General features: G+C 36.8%; 1 protein-coding gene across 1 annotated transcript in view; it reads left to right on the top strand.

Moving 5' to 3' along the window:
* The window catches only part of LOC136856793 (myotrophin), a 52,446-nt gene extending 35,527 nt beyond the window's left edge, over positions 1–16,919 (top strand). Inside the window, exon 4 of the mRNA XM_067134903.1 lies at positions 16,737–16,919. Coding sequence (XP_066991004.1) covers positions 16,737–16,826 — 90 coding nt within the window. The 3' untranslated portion in view covers positions 16,827–16,919. The remainder of the gene's footprint in view (positions 1–16,736) is intronic.
* Positions 16,920–22,929: the final 6,010 nt, after the last annotated feature.

Genomic DNA, 22,929 nt, shown 5'->3' with positions numbered 1-22,929 from the left:
ACTGTTCTGAAAGTTGTTCCAGCCATAGTTCTTAACACGTGTGCAAGATAATGCATGCTACAACCATCTTCCACCAGGGCGACAGCTCATGCAAGTTTCCTCTTAAGAATTGATTTTAAAACTGATAGATAAGCTTAAAAATCCAGTTCATTGAAAGAAAAACGCCCATAAGTGGGTGAAGAGAACAGCTGGGTGAAGGAAGTGGATAATAAACTTTGTTGTGCATTGTCCTGTAAAAAAAACTTTCTGGGCTGTGGGAGAGAGAAAATGGTGAAGACCACAGGGACAGTGTCATAAGCCACCGTTAATGTGTTATTCTGTTACAAAATATAACAGACAATCTTCTCCATCAAGAAGTGCTGCTTTTAAGTTTACAATTACGCATAATTTCTTCAATATTTGCATATATTGCATTTTTCATGCCAGTTAGTCTATATTTATCTACTTTGCAGATATTCTCAGGTATCTTGAATACTGTAATTAGAGTGTGCCAAAAAGAGGATGAATGTTGCAAAACTTGACGGATAGTTTTCAAAATATAATTTAATATCAAGGATGTGTAAATCATCAAAGATAGGAAGGAAGGAGGTTAGAAATACACAGAAGGATAAACACAAGGACAAACATCAAAAAGGATATGGGACTGATTCCTTATCTGCACACACCGTCGGCAATGCATTAGGCAATAGGCTGAGTACTGTAGATCTTTTTCTTTTAGCCTGCAATAAACTTGTTCCTCTTCACCCTTCTCTTGCTCCCTATGTCCACACTAGCCTGTCATTGTGTTTATCCTTTCGTATTCCTATCTTCCTTCCTATCTTTGATGACTTGATTGGTAAAGTTGTTTGTTTCATTTTTATTATACGCATTAAAGCAAAGAAGGAAGCACAGCAGCGGTTATATGACAACGTTGAAGTGCTAGAAGAGACATATAAACTCTATAGGATCATTACTCAGAGTGAAAGGCAGAATAGTTACATTCTTGCTAACAGATACATCCAAGACAACCAGGGAAACCTGCTTACTGATCATAAAGCCATTAACGACTGCTGGCAGGAGTACTTCAGTGATCTGTGAATGAAGAGTTTCCGAGAGAAGCAGTTACACATGCTTTAGTCAGGGAACCTGTGTTTGAATCATGTCTAAGGACCTTTAAAAGGCAATTTCAAAAATGAAGAAAACAAGCAGTACCAATCAAATACCAATCCGTGTTTGTGAAACCCATTTCCAAAACACCTTGCAGGTGTACAGATGTTGATAATGATGAAATATAAATATACTCAACCACAGAGATCATAGAGGGTGACAGGATCAAGTCGAGAAGATTTAACCACAGCGGGGATGGTGGAACCAATTACGAAAGAAGAGATAAAAGAGGCAGTATTCTCCATAAAACTGAGAAAGGCAGATAAACATGGGATATTTGGCAAACACATACAAGAATCATGCGAAGAACTTTTAAAAAAGTATAAAAAGTAACTAATAAACAAGTATTGGCAAGAGGTACGTATACCAGAAAGCTGGAGAACAGCAATTCTCAAAATTATTTACAAAGGAAAGGGAGACCAAGGGAACAGTTGGTTTTCACAGCAACACGAGAAAATATGGGCACATAAATTCGTAAAACTCAACATTTAAGTTCAAGATAAAAGGGGGAAGAAAACAAGCTCAAATTATCTTCATGAACTCAAGGGGGCATATGGTTTAGAGGGATTTCGAGGGCATAATGGGAAAAGAGCAGTGCATAAATTTGTGAAATCTGTATTTGAGTTAAAGATAAAAGGGGGAAGAAACTAAGCTACAAATTATTTTTATGAAATCTAGGGTACAGGGATTATAGAGGGGGGAGAGGGGGCTTATTTAGGTTTTTACAGCAACAAGGGTAAACTGCTGCACAAATGAAACTTCATTATTGAAGTATAGGCGAACTGGAAAGGAAAATGGGTGACAGATCTTGGAGGTGGGGGATGCAGTTAATTGCATTTAATAAATTTGCCCAGTCATTGCCAGGTACTGCTGTACCGTCATATCGCCCCTCGAAAAGAATGGTAAAAATTAAATGTGCTTGCAAAGAAAGTGGTAAAAATAGAATGCGCTTAAGAAACAACAGCTAAATAACTAAATCAAGCACGGATAAAATTCATTGTGAATTTGTGTATCAGTGATTTATGCTGTGATTTATTGCCGCACACCGCAGCATCCAAATCTTCAGTATCAACTTCTGTACAGTACGAGACACACACAAATACACAGATGACTTCTTTTCAACAGAGATAAGCTGCAGGACAATTCACAGCGCAATGAATTGTGTGTTACATGTACCAGAGCAACTTTGGAGGGAAAATGATGGAAGGCGACAAAGCAATGGCTGTTTCCGCCATTGTGCTTCCTCCCTGTGAATTTGTTCATGAAATAGAGAATGTTAAGTAGTTAACTCACAGGCAAAAAAAAAGCCTCATCCTTTTCTTTCTTTCATAATACGACTTAAATTACATTATAATATTCCTTAATCACGAGGATTTATGGGTGTCTTAAGAGGAGGTGTATTCACTCTTTGAAGGTCCATATGAGTAATAATGTTTTCTTAACATGGAATGATCTTATATCTCAGCAATTAACCTTTCATAATAGAAGAGTTAAGAATAACAGCACAACTACCATCTACTAGACAAGAGCAAGAGCTGTTGGAGTGTCAGGAGGATGAAAACAGAAAAACAGTGAGTTCTATGCCACGGATGCCACGTATAACGAGAACTGGACAGGACTCAATTGTCAGATGAGAAGTACAATCACTGGCAGTACATGGATGTCACCATAAACTGTGTATGCAAGCCGGATTTCATGAACCCAAGTGGTCTCTCTGTGTGTGTGTTTTTTGTGCAGAAACTCGTGTGTTGCAAGTGAAAATCATAAAAAGAATCAAGAAAGGCAGACTAATCACCGAATTTGAAAACCTATACATCTTCTTGGACCAACACTTTAACAAAGACAAAAACTTGAATGATATAATAGATATAAAAAGCCGCCTTTGTGATCAAATTCTTATTCTACTTCAAAACATGAATTTTCAAGATAAAGACTTTTTTAAATCTTTAATACCAGGTCAGCCAACACTTCCCCTGTTTCTGTCAACTCTCTTCTGAATGTATTAAAGAACTATTTAAGATAGTTTTTACTTGAGTCCGCCTTGTCAATACACCTTATAATGGTAGAAATCTATTTGTTTTACCATGCATGTTTCGGGAAAATCATCCATTACCTTCATCAGTGATGTCAGGCTTATTTTAAGTCAAGATACTCCAATCTTGTTGTTTTACTTTACCATTTGATCTCTTCGCTATAGACTACGCCAAATATTAAATCATCAGTTACTTTTACAAGGCAAATACCATGAGCCAAAGGCTTCAACCTGTGTTTTCTTTTTCAATTTTACAACATAATTTCCGAATAAGATTTCAATTAACTATTCTCACATCACTGGAATGTATTTCCTAACATCCTGAAAAATGCAATATTTAAAAATTCAAAATAGACCACTGCTACTAAGCTCTGTACTATGTACCCTTGACACAACTATTTATCAACAGCTAATTGCTGATGATGTTGTTCACAATAATACCAAAATTTTGTTATTCAATCTTTCTTTTCGACTGCTCCTATTTTATGTTTGTAAACAAGTTAAGATACTCCAATCAAGTTGTCGGTTTATGCCAAATGTTAAATCATCAGTTACTTATTGGAAGTCAAAAATCTTGAACCAAAGACTTCAACCAGATGGTTTTTCAATTTTTACGAAATTACTTTTGAATAAGGTCCTAATTAACATTCTCATATCGCTGGAATGTTTTTCCTAACATTCCGAAAAATTGTAATACTTAAAAATTCAAAACAGTCCACAGCTACTAAGCGCTGTACTATGTACCTTTGTCACAACTATTAATCAACTAATGGCTGATATTGTTGTTATTCACAATAATATCAAAAATTTTATTCAATTTTCCTTTAGACTGCTCCTATTTTAAGTATATTAATATTAAATCTTAAATTTATTTAATTATAAACCAGGTGCCTAATTTAACCTTGAGGAGGTACAATGACTGAAGATGCCTTCTATGAAAGGCAAAACATGTCTCACATTTCATTAGGTAACAAGGATCAAATCGTAATTGTACAAAACTATAATGTATTGAATAGGTGGTTAAATAATAAATTAATTAGCATCTTACAAAACTCATGTGACCGTTACCATTTTGTTAAGTGTTCCAAATGAGTCAAAACACTGAGTGACTACCGTAGAGAATATTAAACAAAACAACCAATGAATTTCTGTGTGATATTCTTGGTAATAATGTAATGTTTAATGGAATAGGCCTATTTTATACCAATTATGGTCATACGGCTGCAATAAATTCTTATTTAAAATGGAATGTGATAATGCAATTGGACCTGACAACCATCATGTAGATCCATGGAAAGTCTTGGGAGGAGAAAGATTGAATTGGTTAGCTTCTCTCAACAAAATCCTTGCCTGTGTCCCTATGCCAGATAACTTTTGTGAAAGTTTCCTGGTACCTGTTTACAAAAACAGAGGTGACATCAGATACTGTGGAAATTGTTAGGGCATCAACTTACAGTATGTCACATCGTAAACATATGGATACATGTCGTAGCCAGTTACTTTGGCATATTCATTAACTTCCATCATACTCAGTTTGGATTCATGTACGAGGTTTCTACCAGTGACACAAGTCCAACACACAGAATACTATGTGAACAATACTGTGATCTATGGAAAGATCTTTGGTTTGTATAGTTCTGGAGAAAGCTTATGACTGCATGTCTGGGGATATTGTTTGGACTGCCCTTCAAGAGCAGAAAGTTCTTGAGATTTATATGAAGATTGTTCAGGATGTAAATTGTATGTATCGTCGCCCAACAACTAGAGTCCAGAGTGGATCTGGAACATCAGAAAGCTTTCCCTGTTGAAGAAGGCATACATTAAAAATTGGTGCTCAACCCACTGCTGTTCACTAATGTTATCAATTACTTGACAGAAAATTTGGTGTCAGCATTGCTTTGGATCATTTCATATGCATATGTCATCATCTTAATCGGTGAGGGTCAAAAAGAGGTTGAGTCAGTCTTGGAGAGATGGGAAACAGTACTAGAGTCAAAATAATTGGCTGAGAATCAGTCGAAAGAAGACGGACTACATGTAGTGTAACTTCGAAGATCCCGAACAAGTTGGACCATAGTATACTGTTTTATTGGTTGGCAAACCACAAATGATGACATAGAAATTCAAGTACCTAGGATCAGTTGCTGATGTGAAACAATGCATTAACATTGGATGAATGAAATGGCATGCACTAAGCAGAGTCCTGTAGAACAGGAAAGAGGAAGAATGATCAACATCTGCACTTGACAGAGATGCAAATGCTGTGATGGTCTGGTAGTCTACTGGCATCACTTTGAAGGGTCAACTCTGAAATGAACATCTGCGAGGTACGTTTAAGGCAGAGGTGCCAACTATTACGGATTGTCCGTAATTATTACAGATTTCACCTCACGATTATGGTTAAAGGGAAATTATTACAGAAAAGCTGGCATTATCACGAAAAATTTTTCTACGGGAAAGAGAAAAGAAGGAAAAATAATCAGTCCTTTCGAACCTTTCTCCTAAATCCTCCTCGTTTCAATGCTTGTGAGTTGGCAAGGATACTTATTCGATCGTGACTTCCTTTTGCTACCTATAAGCGTTGTAAAATTCATTGTGAATGAAGGAACTCAGGCGCTGCTCTTCTCCACTATAAATCCCTCGGTAATCTTGTATTTGCTGCATTAAGTGTACCTGACAGTTGACAGAAAGATTGAGAATGAAGTGGGGCCTACATTAAGCATATCTGCACTGGAATCGCTTATGTTATCACAGTGGGAAGGATGCTTCAAAAAACTACACTGAAAACCAGCTGCTGCGTGAGAAACAAGCTACAAGGAATGAGCAGCATAGCGGTGTAGCTATGAAGTTCTACCTGTTTTATTACAGAACTTACAGGTTGTGTGCAAATTTTGTGTAATATGATACAATTTCAAATAGGTTGCTACAGGGAAGGGCGAAAGGGGTGTCATTATTGATAAGGGAGGAGCATGCTTTGGACTTGACTAGAAATTTTTCTCGGGGGCGAGAGGCGATTACTGATAATCCAATTCTAAGGTTGGCACCTCTGCTAAGGTTGCCCCTATCAAGATTAGGAATTTTGCTTGTATGGTTATGTAATGAGACAAGATTAATCCACCTCCTATACCGTTCCATGGACATGAAGGAACTGAGGAGAGCACAAGGCCAAAGGCAATTGGGAGAAGTTTTATCAAATCTGCCTTACAGAAAGAAGGGGAACCAAAAGGTATGGTTGTAGAAAGAAAATTATACAGTCTCGGGACTAGATGTGCTGACCCGAAGTAAATTTGGGAATGCCTAATTGGAAAGCTGGGCTGAATAGTTCAGACGTTAGAGTGCTCGCCTTCTGAGCTTAAGCTGACAGGTTCGATCCTGGCTCAGTCCGGCAGTATTTGAATTTGTTCAAATACATCAGCCTCACACCAGTAGATTTACTGGCAGGTTAAAGAATTCCTGCAGGACAAAATATTGACACTTCATTGTCCCTGAAAACCGTAAAAATAGTTAGTTGGACGTAAAACTATTACAGTGTTACCATTATTATTAAATCAAACCAAACCCCGTGACCCAACAGCCCTGAAGGAACATGGTCCACCAAGCAACCACTGCTCAGCCCGAAGGCCTTCAGATTGCGAGGTGTCGTGTGGTCAGCACAATGAATCCTCTTGGTCGTCATTCTTGGCTTTCTAGACCAGGATTATTATTATTATTATTATTATTATTATTATTATTATTATTATTATTATTATTATTATTATTATTATGTACACGTAAACCCCGAATCTCCACCGCCTGCCAAAGAAGAAATCCAGAGACACATCTTCAGACTCAAAAATAACAGGGCGCCTGGAGAAGATGGCATAGTTGCAGAACTATTAAAGAACATAGGCCCAAATACACTTGAGGAGCTCACACTAATAATCGTGGACATCTGGAAAAAAGAAAAGCTACCTGAAGAATGGAAATGTGCACTTATCCATCCGGTACACAAGAAAGGTGACAAAACCGATGTAAATAACTACAGAGGGATTTCTCTCGTTCAAGTCACCTACAAGATTCTCTCCGCGTGTCTTTTTCAAAGAGTACAAGAACAGCTTGAACACAAAATTGGAGAATATCAAGCCGGTTTCCAACCTGGGCGGTCCTGTGTTGAACAAATTTTTAACTTGAAGACGATATTGAAATATAGAGCAACCCGAAACTCCCCGATTATTTGTAGTTTCGTCGATTTCGAGAAAGCGTACGATTCGGTCGATCGACAGTCTCTCTTTAACATCTTAGAAGAACAAGGGCTTGACCCAAAGACATTAAGACTCATCAAGGAAAACACTCACGGACACAAAGTCAAAGTTAAATTCATGGGTGAAGTATCGGAGCCCTTTGCCATTAAGACCGGCGTGCGACAGGGTTACGGACTGTCACCACTGCTTTTCAATCTTGTTCTAGACAATGTCATTCGGGAATGGGAGAAGGAATTAAAAGTTCAGAAGCACTGGAAACCCATTCAACTTGGCCGAAAGAACGATGACATTACGGTCAGTTGTTTAGCTTTCGCAGACGACCTAGCGATACTAACAGACAGTGATATTTCAGCGATCAAACAGATTGAAATCCTCAAGGAATGCGCTGAGAAAACTGGACTTAAAATCTCATTCGAGAAGACCAAGTTTATTTGCACTAAATTCGACATTCAGGAATTACAAACAAAATATGGACACATCAAACGAGTTCCGTACTTTAAATATCTCGGTGAGATCCTAGAACCAACAGGGTTGGAAAAGGAAGCACAGAAAGATCGATTACAAAAACTCAAAAGAGCATATTGGAGAACCCGTGACATCTACAACAAGAAGTGCATGTCCATACATACAAAAATCAAACATTATAATACGGTGATTAAACCTGAAGTGCTGTATGCAAGTGAAATCTTGGTTCTTAATAATAAAGGGAATCTGGAAAACATCTTGAAGGAGGAAAGGAAGATCTTGAGGAAAATTCTGGGCCCAGATAAAAAGGAAGAAGGGTATAGGCTCAAATCACGCAAAGCTACGGAAAGACTGTCTAACCTTGCCGCAGACGTCAGGAAACGAAGACTGTAATTCTTTGGACACGTTCACAGACTATCTTCTTCAAGGCTAACCCACAAGATTTTGACATACACTGAAAAACTGAAGAACGTACCATGGATACAAGATGTCAAAAATGATCTGGAAAAGGCCCAGATAGAACCATCAGAAATAGTGGACAGAAACATTTACCGTCACAAGATACATAGATGGGTAGTAAAGCCAGAGAATGAAGTCCCTAAAAGATCGGGGACTAAGTGGTCAGAAGAAAGAAAACAGGCACACAGCGAAAGAATGAAAGCAATATGGTCTGTTAGAAAGGCGAATCATAAATGTAATGCGTGATCCAACAGGGTCCATACGCAAATAATTATAATTTATTATTATTATTATTATTATTATTATTATTATTATTATTATTGAAAGGTTCAGATATGTCCAGAAAATAATAATAAGCAGTAAATTTCTGACACTGTTCAGTTAGGTTTACGAGGCTGGAGAACTTCCTGATGACTGGTTGCAGTCAACATTTGTGTGCTTGCCAAAGAGACCTAACTCAAGAAAATACAAAGATCACCGTATTATCAGCCTGATGAGCACTGCACTGAAAATCCCTACGGATAATTCACCGATGTATCTATAGGAAAATTGAAGAACACATTGGTGATATGCAGTTTGGATTCCGTAAAGGCCTTGGAACTCAAGAAGCCGTGTTTGGCATTCAGGTTCTTGTTCAGAAATGCAGAGAAGTCAGCCTGGTATTCATGTGCTTCTAGAATGCATTTGACAGAGTTTGGCATAAGAAAATGATGACCATACTGAAAGAGTTTTTTTAAAAAAGGAAGGAAGCCATATTTTCCAGTGTCGGCTCAGTTAAATGTATAACCATAGCTTATCGAAGAGGAAGTGCGACGTCTTCACGAGTTACCGTGGACCACCGCACAGATGGCACTGCCATCCACAGTGATGTCTGAGCGAGAGGATAACAGAGGCATTATCGGGACTACTACTTCAAAATCTACTAAGAAACTCAAGCATGCAACTTACGTTTGAAAATGATTTCATCTGCTGGACACTTTGGAATATTTCCTGGATGATTTTGCTGCCTTCGAAGTAACCAGCTCCCTTCTTATCTCCTTTGTGCGGAAGAAGAATCGACATTTCAAGTAGTGAAATACGAGTTTTGGTAGCAAACACAGCATATGATCTTCACAGCACCCCAACTGCGATGACTTCACTTTAATAACATCTAATTTATCCAAGCACTCATAGAAAGTATCACCCCATAAACTATCCATACACGATAGCTTTTCCGCAACAACATTTTCCACTCGCAACAACACATTATAAAGACTTTCCGACGCATACGTGAGATATGTGGCGCTTTGCATTGAGCCGTAATCTTTAATTAGTGTTAGGGAAGCAGGCACACTATCAGTCGGTTTGCCGAAAAGGAAAGGACGACATAAATCACACTGAATTACTTTTGAAATATTCCGCACCATGTATCCGGGTAAATGATACACTAAGTACTCTTTGTTACAATTCCACCCACTTAACTCAGATAAACTGTTTTCCCAATCTGGTATTTGAATGTCATTTTCGATGTTCACAATTTTTTCCTTGATTTCATCTAAAGCTTGTGTCTTCACTGCATGATTTTTACTTTCAATTTCTCTTGCAATAATACGCATTTGATTAACAAGAGACGTCAATGGGGATTCAGCTCTGTACTCACAGTTTCCGCCAGACGATGAGGCAAGTTTAGACGGTACGTAAATAGACTGCAACGTGTGTAAATGTAGAAAGTCAATAGTGGACGGATGATCATCACAACTTAGTGATCGCAGGATACCGAAATGACGTTCTAGGGGATCTTGATTAAATTTTCCTGTCAAAACATGGCTATAATTGTGTTCCCACAAATATTCAGACATTTCTAAGGTACTTTTCACGGTAACTCTTCAGGACTCCAGTGTCCTTTGTGAAGCGAATGAATTTTGAGTATATCTGAGAACATTCTGCCATTTAATTAATGTTTCATGTCCCTGTCATCCTTTATACAGTGCTTGAGTGGGATTAGACGAATTTAATGTGTCAATCAGACAGTTTTAATCGCTTGTGAAAATTTCCGTTTGTTTACTGTCTTCTAAACCCTGTGTTTTAATACCCCGATAGAATGCTATACCATTAGCGACTGATCTACTGAATAGTTGAAATGCCAATCTTACATTCATTCGCTGAAACGAATTAGGATCCAAGTGGGCAGAGGTCAGTTTGTAGCAAACTTTCAACCCGGAAAATTCAGGAGACGAGTCACATTCGTAAACTTTTCTGTAGCATGAATAATCAACAATATTGCCATTATAATTAACCTGTCCTTTGTCATGAAAATGATTTCTTACACATTTAAATATATGTGGCGCGTCTGAAAATGCCCATAATTTTCTGTTGGAGTCAGCTGGATTGGAAATATAACACTTCAGATTCTTTGTTACCAGATATTCCTAAGCATTTCCACAACTTTTTATTCGACTGGCTACCATCCGATGGGAAACCAATGATTCGGACACCTACTTGCTCTAATTTTATGATGACGTGAATGAGAATGTTTGCAATTATATCACCAGGGGTGGCGTTCCGGCTAGCATATATCGCTATGGGTTGTATCCAGTTATATAGAAAAGGAACAAACATGAAAACTAGAGCATAATTTGCCAACTGACCCTTGCTTTTATCTTCAGTAAATTTCCCCAAATCAACAAAACCATTCACTTGCAACGATTCTGAGTTAAAGCGAATTTCTTCTCGTAACTTCACCTCGTCAAATATCAACATCCGTAAACGTTCATGTTCCTCCTTTCCATTAAAATATCTGCTATGGCAGCGGTAGCATGCTCATTTATGCCGTACGAACATTTTAGGCCCTTCACCAAATTTCTCAAGTGGGATTCAGAAGGCAAAGGCAGCAAGTCATGATTTAAACAGTGCCGATATCCCTTGGGAGACTTTATTTTTAAAAGAAGTGCATCAAGAAATTCATCACTATATCTCATTCCTTTTTTACTTTTCGCTTGACATTTCTTTAACATTGTATCGACTATAATTTTCTGTTTTTTGCTGAGAGAACCTAATTGTTTTTACTCAGTGAAATTTCTGTTTGATTTTATATCAGAAATGTCTTTTTCAAGCAAATGTATCTTAGCTTTAGCGACACTGAGTTGATTTTGCGTTCTAATGAAATTACGTTTCTGATTCTTCAATCTCCTCTATAATAGCGCAATTGTTTTGGTAGCATCTGTGACATTAGAGCTATCTTCAACTACTGAACATACAGGTTGATCACTATCACTGATATTTACGATCTGTTCAGGGCTTTTATTAGAGAAATCTCTTCGTGTGGATTGCCTATTCGTGGAGAAGTTGCGTTTCTTAACTGCTTTAGAAATATACTTGGGTAGATTAGGAAATATGTGAGGAAATGCTTCTGGTTTTAATTTCCAGCGATATCTTGGTATCTCTACTCTTTCACCATTCACTGTAAACGCGTCTACTTTCACTAGAAAGTCATCGCAAAAATGAATGTCACAAACGAAACAGTTATGAGTTAATTTTCGGTCTTTTCTATGGATAGCCTTCTCCCATTTCAGTAAAACACCACTCTCTTTAGGAGGCCTAAAGAAATGCCTACCTGAAGACGATCGGTCATATCCAGATCTGCAGCCGGGTACAAAACACGAGGGCATGATGTGAGTTTCCTCCCGCACTGATATACGTTGCCTTATAGCACAATAGCAACAAAGACCGAGGTATTTAAAACATAACACTTCTCACACAACTCAATCGTGAATACACTAATAATGCAAACTGTTGAAACATCTCTGTGACAGCGACAATAATGAGCAATAAAAATTACTACCTCTGAAGGCAAATATAACGCGGGCTAATGGCCAAGGGTCTCTGTTGACATCGCAGTCGCCTGTGCTGCCACCAAGCGGGTGTCCCACCAACCTGTTGAGCTCTCTTACGGGCGAACGGAGATGATTTCGCACTTCCTCTTCGATACGCTATGGTATAACTTAAAAGCTTTTGAAGTCTGTCGAACACACAAGTTCATTATAAATATTACACTATAACATGCCTGTAAAAAAAGCACACTAATAAACAAGGAATAAAAATACACACTTGTTTAACCCACTGACATACTAATTTTAATGTACTGAGTATGCTCATATATACCATTTTTTCATGTACAAGATACAGTTTTGCGCTACTACGATTTATACATGTAATCCACAACATACTAAATTTTAATCATACCCGTGTTTGATGTGATGAAGTGCAGCACCCAGAAGATCAATTTTGTAAGTTTTCATAGTGTGAAACACCCTAAAACACCTGGGGACTTTGTCTTATCTCATTACACTTTTCTTGCTTTTAACACAGTCACAGCATGGTTTAGGGTTATAAGCCTTGTGAAATGTTCCCAGTAAACTCATATAGGGTGAGTTGGGATTTTTTTTTTTCTGTGAATAACTGATCGGCAAAACTGTTTCTTTCAGTAGCTATCTCATCCCATAAAGAGTTGTGAATCACATGTTGAGAAATGTGTAGAAGGGAAGGATCTGGAGGAAGGGTCCTGTTTATAATGGGTTTTATTCCAGAATTTCATATGAAATCATATTTGGATGGTTTATCACATGTTTTAATCCATTCCCAGCCATCTTCCTTTGTCTTTTTGTAGGCAGGATGGACTTCATTATCATCGTCACTTTCAAACGCGTCATCACTCTCATGTGAAATGTTTTGTTATGCTGCTATAATTTTCACTGCTTGTAAATAAAATTGTTTCATTTTCTGAAACTACATCACTGCCCAATTCACTGTGACTATCCCATAATATACATTTGATTTTATTCCTTGTAATACAATGTTTACTAGGGTCTGCTATTTCTGCTGATTATCAAGCAGGTAATCACCCTACTTGGAGAACGATTGCCTGCTGTGCGATGTATTCTATGATGTTCGTTCCAACTTCAAGAGAGAGAGAGTAGATTCTCAGCTTTCAGATTGTATACTGCATGTCGTGCCAACTGTGGACAGAAGGCTTGAGCTAGCTGCAAAAAGCTTACCTCTCAGTAGACCGCCTGTCAGGCGTCTGTGTATGAATGGTCACTGCACGAGCAGCCGCCTGGCAGGTGGCAAAGTATGCCAATTAGTTAATGTATGTTATAGTGCAGATATTGAATTTGTGTATTTGACAGACTGAAAAGCTTTTAAATTACATGCTATGAAGTCACAATCAAACAAGGTGTGAGGCTTGTGTTCTACCTGTACTCAAAGACCTGGTTCAAGAAAGCTCTGCATGATATAGATAGTGGCGTCGAATTGAATGAAGTGACGATTAACAACAGTAGATATGCTGACGACACTGTCCTTATGGTCAACAGCGCGGAAAACCTGCAGCAGATTTTGTTAAAAGTGGTGGAGCCGTGTAAAAACTTTGGTCTAAACTTGAACTTAAAGAAGACCAAATTACATTATTGTAAGCAATATCCTGGTCTGTGGACCAACGGAGTTCTGAGAAAATTATATCAATTCGACAAGCACTAGGACCGTTCACAAGGAATAAAGAGTCGCATTGAGAAGGCCAGGGCGGCATTTACAAGCCTCCGTCAAGTGCTCTGTACCATTACAGCTTCGGATTAGGATAGTATGGTGCTATGTGTTCTCCATCATGATGTTCGGAGTAGAGTCCTAGACTATGACAAAAGTCACCATGAGAAGCGTTTGAAATTTGGGTATACCATCGCACGTTTCGTATCAGCTGGGTAAACAGACTATGCAGTGAGGAGGTATTGACAGGATAGATAAAGAACAGTGTAGGGCTGTTAAGATCAAGAACTTCTCGTACTTTGGTCATATCATGAGGCACCCGGGGACTTACATCATTGGCAAATAATTGTACAAGGGAAGATCGAGGGGAAGAGAGATCCTGGGAGACCCCGCACGTCTTGGCTGGAGAACCTGCAGCAGTGGTTTGGACAATCAACTATTTGCTATTCCGTATAAACAAAAATAATATAGCTAAAATGATCGCCAGTATCCGATGACAGGTACAGCACAAGAAGAAGAAGAAGAAAGCTCGTGGGTCATTATTTCCTCAGTTTTCTTTTCCCTGGCCATGTACAGGGTTATTCAAAAAGAATGGTGAAGTTTTTTATTTATTAAACTCGCATTCATGATCCACAAATATATGCAATGATAGGTCTTCTGCACAAGTTTGTTGTTCATAAGTTTCATGTCTATCTGTGTAGTTTACACACTTGCTACCACATGCACTGTTCTTCATACGGTTCATATGGACGTTGCAAATGGCTGATGTCTAGACGGCAGTCAGTTTCTTCCCAGACATGTCCCAACATATCCTCGGTTATCTGCTACACTGCTCCAGAGATGCAGTTCTTCGAATCATCTGGTTTTTATAGTAATGAGGGATCATGTAATTAATTGTTAATAAAAGGATTTTATAATTTTAACGAGGGATCATACGCAACATCCTTGGTGTATCCCCACAAAAATTAATCGCTAGCTGTTAAGTCATGTGATCACAGAGGCTAGAGCAGCGTTGGTGAATCATAATTCCCGGCATCGCTGATCCAGCTTCTGGTAGGATGGCATTACTGAGACACAAACAGCCAGTGGATTGAAACTGTTGCACCCAGCATGTACAGAATTCCTATGCAGTTGATGCTTGTTAAATTGTGTTTGAAAGTGTGTCTACACTGTTACAACAGCCCTGTTCTTGCAAATTCCCTCACACAAAATGCTTTCTCTTGCTGCGAAGTCGCCATGTTGTACCAAATCGTAATTAGTGTGCCCCTGGTGGTGAATACATAAAGTACACAGGCAGATGTGAAACTTACAAACAACAAACTTATGAAGGTTGTCTGTCAGTGCATACGATTGTGGATCATGTATGATAGTTCAATAAAGAATATAATAGCTTTACTTTTGCACCATCTATTTTGAATAATCCTGTCTGAACCTGATCCTTAGAGAGTATTCTTTCTTTATCTGTATCCTCTGGTTTCAGCTGTTCACTGTCTTGCTGCTCTTGAGCATCCTTGGCCTCTCCTTGCATATGCTATAGCAAGAGCTTGCTGTACAGGATGATCACATCGCTGGATGTACCCATACCAACAGAGTTGTCTCTCCTCCAGTTTATCACCAATAGCAGTGATTCCAAAGGATCCTTGCATGTGCTCATTATGCACTCGGTCGATTCGGGTAACATCCACAGACCCCTGTAGTATTCTCATCTCTGCCGTATGCTTCTGTCTTGCCTGGGATTCAGAGCCATGCATGACAGCATTTCTGACAGCTATCTTTTAAACTTTCCACTCAAAACTTTATGCGGCATCCATCTGTCAGCGATCACCATATCGTCCAGCCAACATTGATGCAACACTTGACATCGTCGTCAATCGTGGCATCGGTGGTTATGACAGCTAAGATAATTCAACCTGTTCATCATCATCATCAGTGGTTCACCAGCTAGGAGGAGAGTATTGTGCAGGCCAAACAACGCTGGATGTGTGAAGTTGCAGCACAAGTATTCTGTCTTCTTACAGCTGATCCTGAGTTCATTATTCTACACTTTCCATATCATGAAAATAATTTTCAAGAATAACCTGCTCAATAGATTTGGATGCTCACCTTCCTGATTTTATTTATCATATGATGAAAGGAGAAATCAGCTATTTACAAAATATGTACAAAAATACACACACATATATACACACTCTCAAGTTCATAAAAATATTCACAATACTATGTCCAGATGGTTAATCCATTCAACGGCTTCTTGTGTTAGGTTGTGGAGATCATTCATTGAGCCTCTAAATGCTTTGAGGGGACATTCGAGCACTAAATGATCCATGGTTTGCTGTTCTTCACCGCAGTCGCAATTAGGAGAGGACTTCCTTCCCCCACTTGTTCAGTATTGCTCCACATCTTCCCTGGCCAGTCCTTATCCTATTCAGTACACACCACTGTCGTTGAGGTGAATGAAAACCTGCAGGCTGCTCCCAAGGAGTTTTAATTAGTTTAATTTAATTTAATTGGGAAGCAGAAACAAGTGTGCCAGGGGCTGTGAAGAAAGAGCTGGAAGAACTTTAAAGATGGCTGCATGTAAAGATGAGTTTATGTCCTTTATGTTCTAGTTTTCCATGTCTTTCCTCTGCCTGCATAAACCTGTCATTGTGTTTATCTTGGGGTTTTCCTATCCTCTTTTCTAGTTTTCTATCTTGAATGGCTTTTATTCATATACTTGTTTGTTCTGTGTTCATTACTTATATAAAATATGTATTAAAAATGCACATATGTAGCCCACTTTGCCCTTTTGATTGGATAATCCTCTGAGTTTGAGTGGTCTCAGTTTTTTTATTCATCATATAAAGAACTATATATTCCTGTTTGTTTGCTTGCAGGGAGCATCTAGAGAAGGTAGTGCTCCAGATGGCACAAGTTATATAGATGCTGCAGATAAAGAAGAAATTAAGTTACTCCTTAAGAAATGACTCATTGTTACTTGATTTGACTTGTTAGCCTTATTGGCTTGTTAACTCTGTCTCTTCAGCTTTTATCAAACAAATAAATGGTATTTTAAGGAATCTGTAAGTAATATTGTGTGGGAGGGAGAGGAGAGCACACTTCATTCGCAGAAAACTGTAATACTCTTTAGCTTGCTCATAATTTTAATCTTTCTACAATTGCCTTAATCGAATTGCAGGACTACATAGTCGTTCATTCCATTTACCGGTATTATTTTTAAAAATAAGAATAACTTATTTTTTTAATGGTGGTAAAAAATATTCTGGTGTTCATGCAAACAGTGTTTTTGTTGTTGTTGGGGGAGAGGAAGGGGAGCTTCGTCACAAGAAATGCTATTCATACGTTTATGTTCTAGAGTCAAGCTTGGGGATATGATAGCAGTTAATCAGATGTTAACACACTGGTAGATTCGTGAAGCTTATACTGTGTTTATCAATAAGATGATGTCTTCTGGATGTACCAAATTAGGGAAATGATGAAATCTTTCTCTGCACTCTATTAGTGTCCATTTATTTCAATTCATGTTTTCTCAGCCAGAATGATAGTGTTAATAGTATTTAGGTTTATACTATGTTTATTTCATATAGCACAAACCTAAATGACTATTGTATCTGGTATTTGTAATACATCTGCATGGTGTTACATATTGGTTCATTACAGTGAAAAGTTCATTATATATCTTAGACTGTATAATGTGAAATTGACATATAAACTGTAAATTAATTCATGATGGAAAGATCTGTTAGGATCTTCTTTAATTCTACATTATGTCTGTTTTGTTATGAACTGTGGGCTTCATTTGTTCTTTTTCTCCTCAAATTTTTCCTAAACTACTTCATTGTTTTCTCCTTTCTGAGGTTGGTTAACACTTTGAAGGGAAATATATGTAAAGTAGTGGGTTAACATAATATTAATAGTTATGGCAAAAGATGAGTCACTGGTAAAATATTAACACTATTGTGTGAAGCAATACTGTGTAGTTATTTCCTTGAGGCAAATGGTATTGCTCTTAACTTGAGGGGTACATGATTTAACTTGGTTACTGTACACTACTTCATTCCACTATATGGATGAAATTCAGACTATTCTTATAACATTTATTTCCTTTTTGAATCTGGTTAGGACATCTACAAAAAAAAATTAATTTGGCAAATTAATTTCTGTATAAAACTTCACTTTTTCCATATATCCCTGTTGTCTGCATAACCAATACAAACTTGTTTGTATGACTATTGATTGTATCTCTACTCTGAGTCACAAAACTGTATTTTAAAAAATAGTGTAGATATTTATAATCCAGCATGTCAAGCTCAAGAGAAAAAACTTTCCTTTCTATTTCAGAGATCAGTGTTTGATTTGCTATGACCATGACCTTTATCACCTTGTCCCTCATGGACAATGTGGACTGCTTGTTGTGCAAAAGTAGGACCTATTTTTACTGTATAAAAGAACTCCTTTTGAGAAAAATATTGTTGAACACCATATTATATTACTTTTCAAACAATAACAGAATGCTGATATGGTATTAAGTACAAACTTTCCTGTTGCATAGTTTCTTTGTTTATAAAACTGATGTTGTTCCATGAACATAGTTGGTCTCTGTTGTTTTCAGTCATCTCATGTCAGAAGTAGACTACACAAAGATACTGTATTTTGGTGGTGTTCGTGGTTGTGGTTTAAAATGTTTTTCATCTCCCGTAAATGATGTTGAAGTTGTTGCTGTTGTTGTTCATAAGAGGCTTGGGACATGAGGATCAGGAGTCCCATTTTGTATCGATGTAGACTTTCATGACTTGCATCTAATTTAGATTTGTTGTCTTGGAAGGAGAGAACAATTCCATCAGACAGTCAGATTTTCTTGACAAGGCCTTCCATAGAATAGGTGAAATGTCAACTCTCATCACAATGTGACCATGGTCTAACGGTCTGGAACATGACAACTTTCCATTGGTCTCATTTGGATGGACGTTATTTGGTTCATCAGCATCCTGTTCATGACAAGTTGGGGGGATAATGGTGTATATGACTGAAATGTGTTAGTGATGGAAGAGCTACTTTAAGAGGGTTGGTGGGTTGCAGTTACTTTGTAACATAATAAATTAACTTTTCAGTCACATAGCTACTGCAAAAATAAATGTTACTTTTATCACTAATATACTCAGTTCATGGCAATTTTGAACAGTTGGTGCCGAGTTTTAATAGGACATTCCCAGTTACTTGTTGGACAACTTTCACGTGCACAGAAAATACAAATATCATAATGGAGTACAAGAGAATTAATAGTAGAGAATAAAAAATTCTACAGTGTGAGACCCAAACACCCTCAACTGCTTCTATGGCACTACTTATATCAGTTTATTGAAGAATACTGTAAATTGAAATTTAGTGATGAGGTGTAATGAAGAAAAGGAAATGGAGAGAGTAACTTTGTTCATTATTTCATTTTGCTGAGTTTCAATAATAATAATAATAATAATAATAATAATAAATCTCCTCTCTTTGCTGAATAAAGTGACCATTAGAAATAGTAGCAATTTCATCCGTAATTGATTGGAAGATCTCTTCATCTCTAGTTGATGCTGGTACTTCACCATAACATTACTTACAGATAACTTCTGCTTGCCTCATATTTAGCTTGATGTTGATCCATGCAGAGCTGAGCTCAAGGATGCTAGAGGTCTCCACATATTCTACGTGCATTTTTATGGGCCTAACTAATAATAAATTTTCAACGAATAAAATAAAAGCTCACTTCAAAAGTTTTTGTGGGTTGATTAAAAGGAAAGAGATAAGTTTAATCTATACAAATTATTCTTTGGAAATATTCCTTGCCTCAGAAATATTAACCAGATGTAGCAAAAATTATTCCTGTAGTTTTTATATTTATATATAAAATTTACCAGTTGCATTTAAAATATATACTGTAAGTACATATAATAGAAGACCTTTATACAAACATATACAGTATATGAAAGAGAAAGTTGTGCTTCTCTGCTCTTGTTTGTTGGCTTTAGTTAGCAATGTTACTTCTGTTGAAGTTATCTTCTTGTACTGTTGGTTGAGTGTGATCACTATTATTTTGAAAAATATATTTCTTCACTTCCTATCTCTGTTTTCATTTGTCAGAAAAATGTTGAGTGTTTCAATTGCATTTACATCGAAGTCGTCTTGAAATAGGCATACCTCTGCCCACTAAGTCTCACTTGGAATCTTTTCTCATTATTTGTTATTAGTGCTACAACCTTCAGTGTTGAAATCTTTTGGATAACTTGAAATAATTGTTTGTATCATACCAGTCCACTTAGATATTATTTCCTTTTTTAGGAGTTGCTGGTTACGAACGATTTCATTTAACTTAGTACTCAAATTTTGCTGTTGGCTGTTAGTTTTAGGAGTGGAGTCACCAACATATCACTACAATTTTCAACTTAGGTTTGTACAATCATAAAGAAGCAACACTAAATACTTGTAATAAAAGGGTCAGTGTTTGTGGCAGAGAAGACTTCAATGTTACAACCTGTATGCGAGATGTAGTTACAGTGCTAGTTAATAATAGAACTGCAGTCATTCCTCAGTATCATTAACCTATAATTCATAACCCTTATCTCCCTGTGGCAAATATTTCTGCAAAATTTAATTCATTGTATGGAATGAATACGGCACTCTTGTTGGTGATCTGTGCAGTGAATGTGCAATGTGGTCGTACAGTTATAAATAGTTTTTAAAAATAGTTCATTAAGGCATTAACATTGCTTAATCTGTCATAAGTATTAATAATATAAGAAATATATTTTTTTAATTTTCATTGTAAATTTAACCAGGGCCAGATGGTGGCAGTGGTGTTCGTTGTTTTAAGGGGCAAAACAAGGAATTTAGAGTTCTTTTAAATTCTGTTGACATAAAATTGAAGCTTTTGTCAACAAATTTTTATCTGTAGGAATACCTAAACAATGTGAACATTGTAACTTTGCCACCAAAATCTATTTTTAACATTGGCTATTAATGGCTACTTCACACTTCAGGAGGTGCTTTTCAAAAAGCCTAAATAGTTTTTGGCAAAAAAAAAAAAAAAAAAAAAAAAAAAAAAAAATCGTCTACAGAAATGTGATTACAAAACCTTGTTCTTATGGTTATACCAAATATTAAACAAGAAAAACAACACATTTACTTTGGTGGTTCAAAAATTTTTGGATTTAAGTGTTATGTTCTTTTTAAATATGGACACGTATTCTTTTGCTTGGAAAAGTTGTACTTACCTTTTTGCTTGAACAAAACAGGATGTACCTTGTTGCTCAAACCAAAAGATAACAGCAATTATAAAACATTTAATTTCTAAATGGTCCTAAACAGTATACTAGGTTTGGTTAGATCCATTAGAAAATTATAAATTATAATTTTTTTGTGATTCAGAATGAGGGAATATAGACAGAATATTGTTTAAAAGAGATCTTCTTTACAAAACTTCAGTGTTATGAAACCATTTTATTGCAAAATATTTTCAACTTCCTCAAAAAAGTGCTTTTTATATATATCCACAATCATCCTCTAAATATTCACTAGTGATTTCATCTTCTTTAGGCCCTTCATCTGTATCTATTCCATTCCATCGGATATTCTTGTAAAAGGAAAATGCTTATCTTCTTCCCACTCGCCCCCATACGTTTCTTTCAAAAGTAATTTGATGTTTTTTTCCTTAGACACTAATAAAGGCCGTCTTAAGGCAAGCTGTTGCAAAGGTTCTCTAAAAATCTTTGAATAAGGCCACCCACATTTATTCAGTTTAATAGGTTGTTCATTTTTATCTTCGATCCTGAAATTTTCCAGTGCCTGGACTGCTAGCACTGTTATTGTCGGGATCATGTTTTTGATTATATCTTCTTCCGTAGTGATGATTCTCTTTTTTTTGGCTCATGATATCCACACAGTTAAGTTTCTGGCATAGTGATTTGGTGTTTCTCAAAAGCCAGTCATCACCCACTTTTTGGACATCTAACGTAACTTGCTATTGGTTGGTTGTTTATGCATCTCTATGCTTGAAACCCATCAATGCTTCAGACTAAATTTTTTCAGCTGATAAAAAATAGGGTCAGGTAGTTTTATGGTTGGAACTGAGCCTTTTATTCGATAGATATGTTGATGAAAAAATGTCCAATCGAAATCTCAGTTTGGAAGTTTTGATGACGCGTACACTCTTTGATGGCACCTCCTCACTTATATTATCCTAGCAACAGTGTAAGTTTGTGTTCTCTTATATGATTCCTTTTCTGATTTAGAAGGTGGTAAACTGTGTGTCTACACAATTGATGGAATCATATAAGGTTGAAGAGAAAGATGTTCACTGGTCTGAAATGCCAAAATGTTGAAAGTAATATTTGAAAATAATATCCTTTGGTTTTAATCTGAGAAATCTGTTGATACAGAGGTTTACTCTGGTCCTGGTTAAAATTCATTTGTTATTCAATTTCCAAGAAAAAAGTCATACACTGCTATTTTGCTACTTTTCTTAGAGAATGTTTAGTTTAATAAAAACAGATGTAAACTAGAAGAAATCTGACACTTTTAAAGTGGTTTCTTGTTAATAATTTTTTAATACTTGTCAGAAAATTGGAAAATTATTGATCTATCTAGCGTTGCAATTTGAGAGAACCATTAAAAATAGTTTCGGTGTGTGGTAGTGGTGCATTTTTTACATTAGTCGTATTGGGATTTATCTGTGATTGCATAGAAGAAATTTTTCTATTCACATTTTAAGTGCGATATATGTGAAGATACTCTAGATACTGTTGAAATATAGAACTGTAATGGGATATTATTTGTTAAAATAATTCTTTTGAGTTGATTCAAGTGTCCATAAAGTAAATTCAATAATCAATTCTCATTGCATGTAATAGTCTATGAAATGTAGTGTTCACGTTTCATATTGTCAGCCACATTGTTAAAGGAGAGAACTATCAGTATTATGTGTTGGATTTACTGAAGCGGATTTAAAGCTGGTTATTTGATGGCATTTTTTGGCATTTAGTGTAAAGGTTTTAAATGTTGGTTGAGGTTGTAATTGTGTAAGCAGCA

The sequence above is a fragment of the Anabrus simplex genome, chromosome 1, assembly GCF_040414725.1.
Source record: "Anabrus simplex isolate iqAnaSimp1 chromosome 1, ASM4041472v1, whole genome shotgun sequence".
NCBI lineage: Eukaryota > Metazoa > Arthropoda > Insecta > Orthoptera > Tettigoniidae > Anabrus > Anabrus simplex.
The sequence above is the reverse complement of the archived record's forward strand: the minus strand, read 5'-3'. Positions and strand labels throughout refer to the sequence as shown.